Source organism: Dioscorea cayenensis, chromosome 6 (genome assembly GCF_009730915.1).
Source record: "Dioscorea cayenensis subsp. rotundata cultivar TDr96_F1 chromosome 6, TDr96_F1_v2_PseudoChromosome.rev07_lg8_w22 25.fasta, whole genome shotgun sequence".
Taxonomy (NCBI): domain Eukaryota; kingdom Viridiplantae; phylum Streptophyta; class Magnoliopsida; order Dioscoreales; family Dioscoreaceae; genus Dioscorea; species Dioscorea cayenensis.
In genome coordinates this window covers 10,630,983-10,634,070 of record NC_052476.1, presented here as the reverse complement: position 1 = coordinate 10,634,070, position 3,088 = coordinate 10,630,983, and the positions used below count along the sequence as shown (strand labels likewise).

Genomic DNA, 3,088 nt, shown 5'->3' with positions numbered 1-3,088 from the left:
TTCAGTTACGTATTGCTATCATAAGAACATCTTGAAATAGCTAGCATAATATACAAGTATAAAAATAACCCAAATATATGCTATATAAGTTTAGAAAATTTTTGAAAATAGAACAAAATTGAAACTAAAAGAATAACCCTTGCTCATATATAAAATACATCTTCTCCATCACGCTCATCTACAAGCTCATCTTGTACTTCCTCATTTTCCATCTCTTGTGTAACATCTACTCCATCATCATCAGCTTCATTTCTAACGCAATTTGAAGTGTCGCATGTAGAGATAACATTTTTTGCAGGCATTTCTCTATCCAATTATTGTTTATCAAAGAACCATTCATCACCCATATCAAACACATCTCTAAGTTTGATGTGTTTTACAACAAGCCAATTTCTATGCCTTTCATCCTTTATATAAAACACTTTCTTAACTTGTGAAGCCAATACAAAAGGATCATCAAGTATATCATCCCCTTTGTGTGTCAAATGCTCAAAATTTACAAGAGTTAGCCCAAAGTTGTCTTTCTTACAACCTCTATTGATATTAATCCAATCACACTTGAATAAAACAACATTGTATCTACCAGAATATTGTAGCTGAATAATGTCTATTAATGCCTCAAAATAATTAACCTCTCCTTCAATAGGTTGTTTATCTCTGTAGTAGCATAACTCATTGCCTTAGCAGTTACAACAACTCCTCTAGTTTGAGTTTTCAAGAATTTCTCTCATTCTTTTGTATGAAACCTGTAACCATTTATTAGATAACTAGTATATCTTCTAACAACTTCCTCTGGACCACGAGCAAGACATTTAACATGATCCGTGATAATTGTACTTCCTTGCTCAATCAAACGTACAACCTAATTCAATGTTACAATGTTAAAATATTTTCTTAATATATAGTTTAGAATATAAAAACCAACATAAGAATATTATACATACCCCATTGCGAAACCATTCATTGAAAGTTCTACAATGAAGCTTATCCATCTCATATGGTGATAAGTGAGAAGCACGATTATGTTTTCTAAGCAAATCTTTATGTTCCCTATTAAATTAAAAATATCATTATTATAATTACCTCAAGAAGCATTTTTTTAATTAATGATTCATAAAATATAAATTTTGCATAAAATTAAAATATCTTACTCTCGAAATGGAGCAACTTCATCACAATTGAATAGCACATACCGATGTGCTTGTTCCAATCTTTATGTTATCCTTTGACTTACCCGCTTGTCCAATTAAAGTGCCCAAAATGTTATCAGAAACATTCTTTTCAATATGCATTACATCCAGATTATGACGTAAACAAAGGTGCTCCCAATAAGGCTGTGAAAACAGAATACTCTTTTTCTTCCAAGGGCCATCCTCTATGCTGTCTAGAGCTTCTAGCTGTCTCAATATGTCACTAGCAGATGGTGGTATTGGTGTTGACCTTAATTCGCAAGTACCATTAAAAGATTGTTCATCATTCCGAAAACTATGATTAGGCTCCAACCAACGTCTATGACACATATAACAATGCTTCCTACTATGTGTTAACCATCTTGAAGCAGTGTCATAACCACAGATAGGACATGCATACGCCCCTTTTGTACTCCAACCAGTCAAGTTAGCATATGCAAGGAAGTCATTAATAGTCCAAAGTATTGCGACTCGTATTCAAAACATTTCATTCATAGAGGCATCAAATGTTTCAATCCCATCTTCCCATAACTCTTTTAGCTCCTCAATCAATGGCTCCATGTATACAACAATATTATTTCTAGGACCTTTTAGACTAGGAATAAGTAATGAAAGTATGAAGTTAGGTTGCTTCATACACATCCAAGGAGGCAAATTATAAGGTACCAAAATAATAGGCCAAGTGCTATGTGTTACATTCATAGTCCTGAATGGGTTAAATCCATCACAAGCTAAACCGAGACGAATATTACGTATTTCAGAGGAAAAATCAGGATAGCAAGCATCTAAACTTCCTACACTCTGAATCTGCTGGATGTCTCAAGTTTCCATCTTTAGTACAACCTTCCTCGTGCCACTTCATAAAAGTTGCTATTTTTGAAGACATAAATAACCTCTATAATCTTGGTTTCAAAGGAAACCAATGTAAAATCTTAACAGGCTTCTTTTTCTTGCTAGAAATGGATGAATCATCGTCCACAATATTTGCATGTTCTTTCCACCTAGAAGCTCCACATTTCGAACAAATATCTTCATGTTCCTTATTTTTCCAAAACAACATGCAATCATTAGGACAAGCATGAACTTTTTTGTAACCCAATCCCAATGCTGAAATGATTTTTTTAAATTCATTAAATTACTTTGGCAATGTGTTTCTCTGTGGTAATGCATCTTTCAATAATTCTAATAACGAAGTAAATGATTTATTGCTCCATCCATTCAAACACTTAATATGGTATAAATGTACCATAAAGGATAACTTTGTGAAGGTAGTAGAAGTTAAGTACAAGCTCTAGTTAGCCTCTTTAATAAAAGAATAAAATTGGTTGTCACTGAAACTTCTTCTGTTAACATCATCAGGCTCATCTGTCCTTTCTTCCATGTCCACATCCATTCCAAAAGCATCATTCAATAAGGTATGCATGTCATGGTGTAAATCTTCTTCCTCTTCATTACTTCTAGAAGTGGAAGTATATGCACCAGATGATTCTCCATGAAAAATCCATCGAACAAAGCCCTTCAAAAAGCCTTCGCATATTATATGATCAAATGCCTCAGATCTTGACACATGATACCTGTTTACACATTTGGTACAAGGGCACAAAATTTTTCCATCTTTAGCTGAATGAGCAAATGCAAAGTTTAGAAAACTAACAACCCCATTTATATATTCATCATTTGCCCTAGTTGAAAGATTTATCCAACTTTTGTCCATGAAATAGGTAACCTAAATTGAATACAAAGATTTCTCATCAAAGTTGACTTCACCATCTTAATCAACAGAAAGAAGATATTAACTTCAATAAAAAATGAAATAAATTGAGAGTGTATGATAAAACTTACAAATGGTGGCAATGTACAAAAGCTTGGCAATTAAATTCGTTGAATTAGAGAGGAAC

At 33.1% G+C, this 3,088-nt stretch overlaps 1 protein-coding gene across 1 annotated transcript in view; it reads right to left on the bottom strand.

The window, feature by feature from the left end:
* Nucleotides 1-2,852, bottom strand: part of LOC120263129 (villin-2-like) — a 20,764-nt gene extending 17,912 nt beyond the window's left edge. Inside the window, exons 1-6 of the mRNA XM_039271028.1 lie at nt 2,848-2,852; nt 2,529-2,764; nt 2,111-2,297; nt 1,194-1,440; nt 747-862; nt 159-252 (exon numbers count right to left, since the gene is read on the bottom strand). Coding sequence (XP_039126962.1) covers nt 159-252; nt 747-862; nt 1,194-1,440; nt 2,111-2,297; nt 2,529-2,764; nt 2,848-2,852 — 885 coding nt within the window. The remainder of the gene's footprint in view (nt 1-158; nt 253-746; nt 863-1,193; nt 1,441-2,110; nt 2,298-2,528; nt 2,765-2,847) is intronic.
* Between the last annotated feature and the right edge of the window lie 236 nt (nt 2,853-3,088).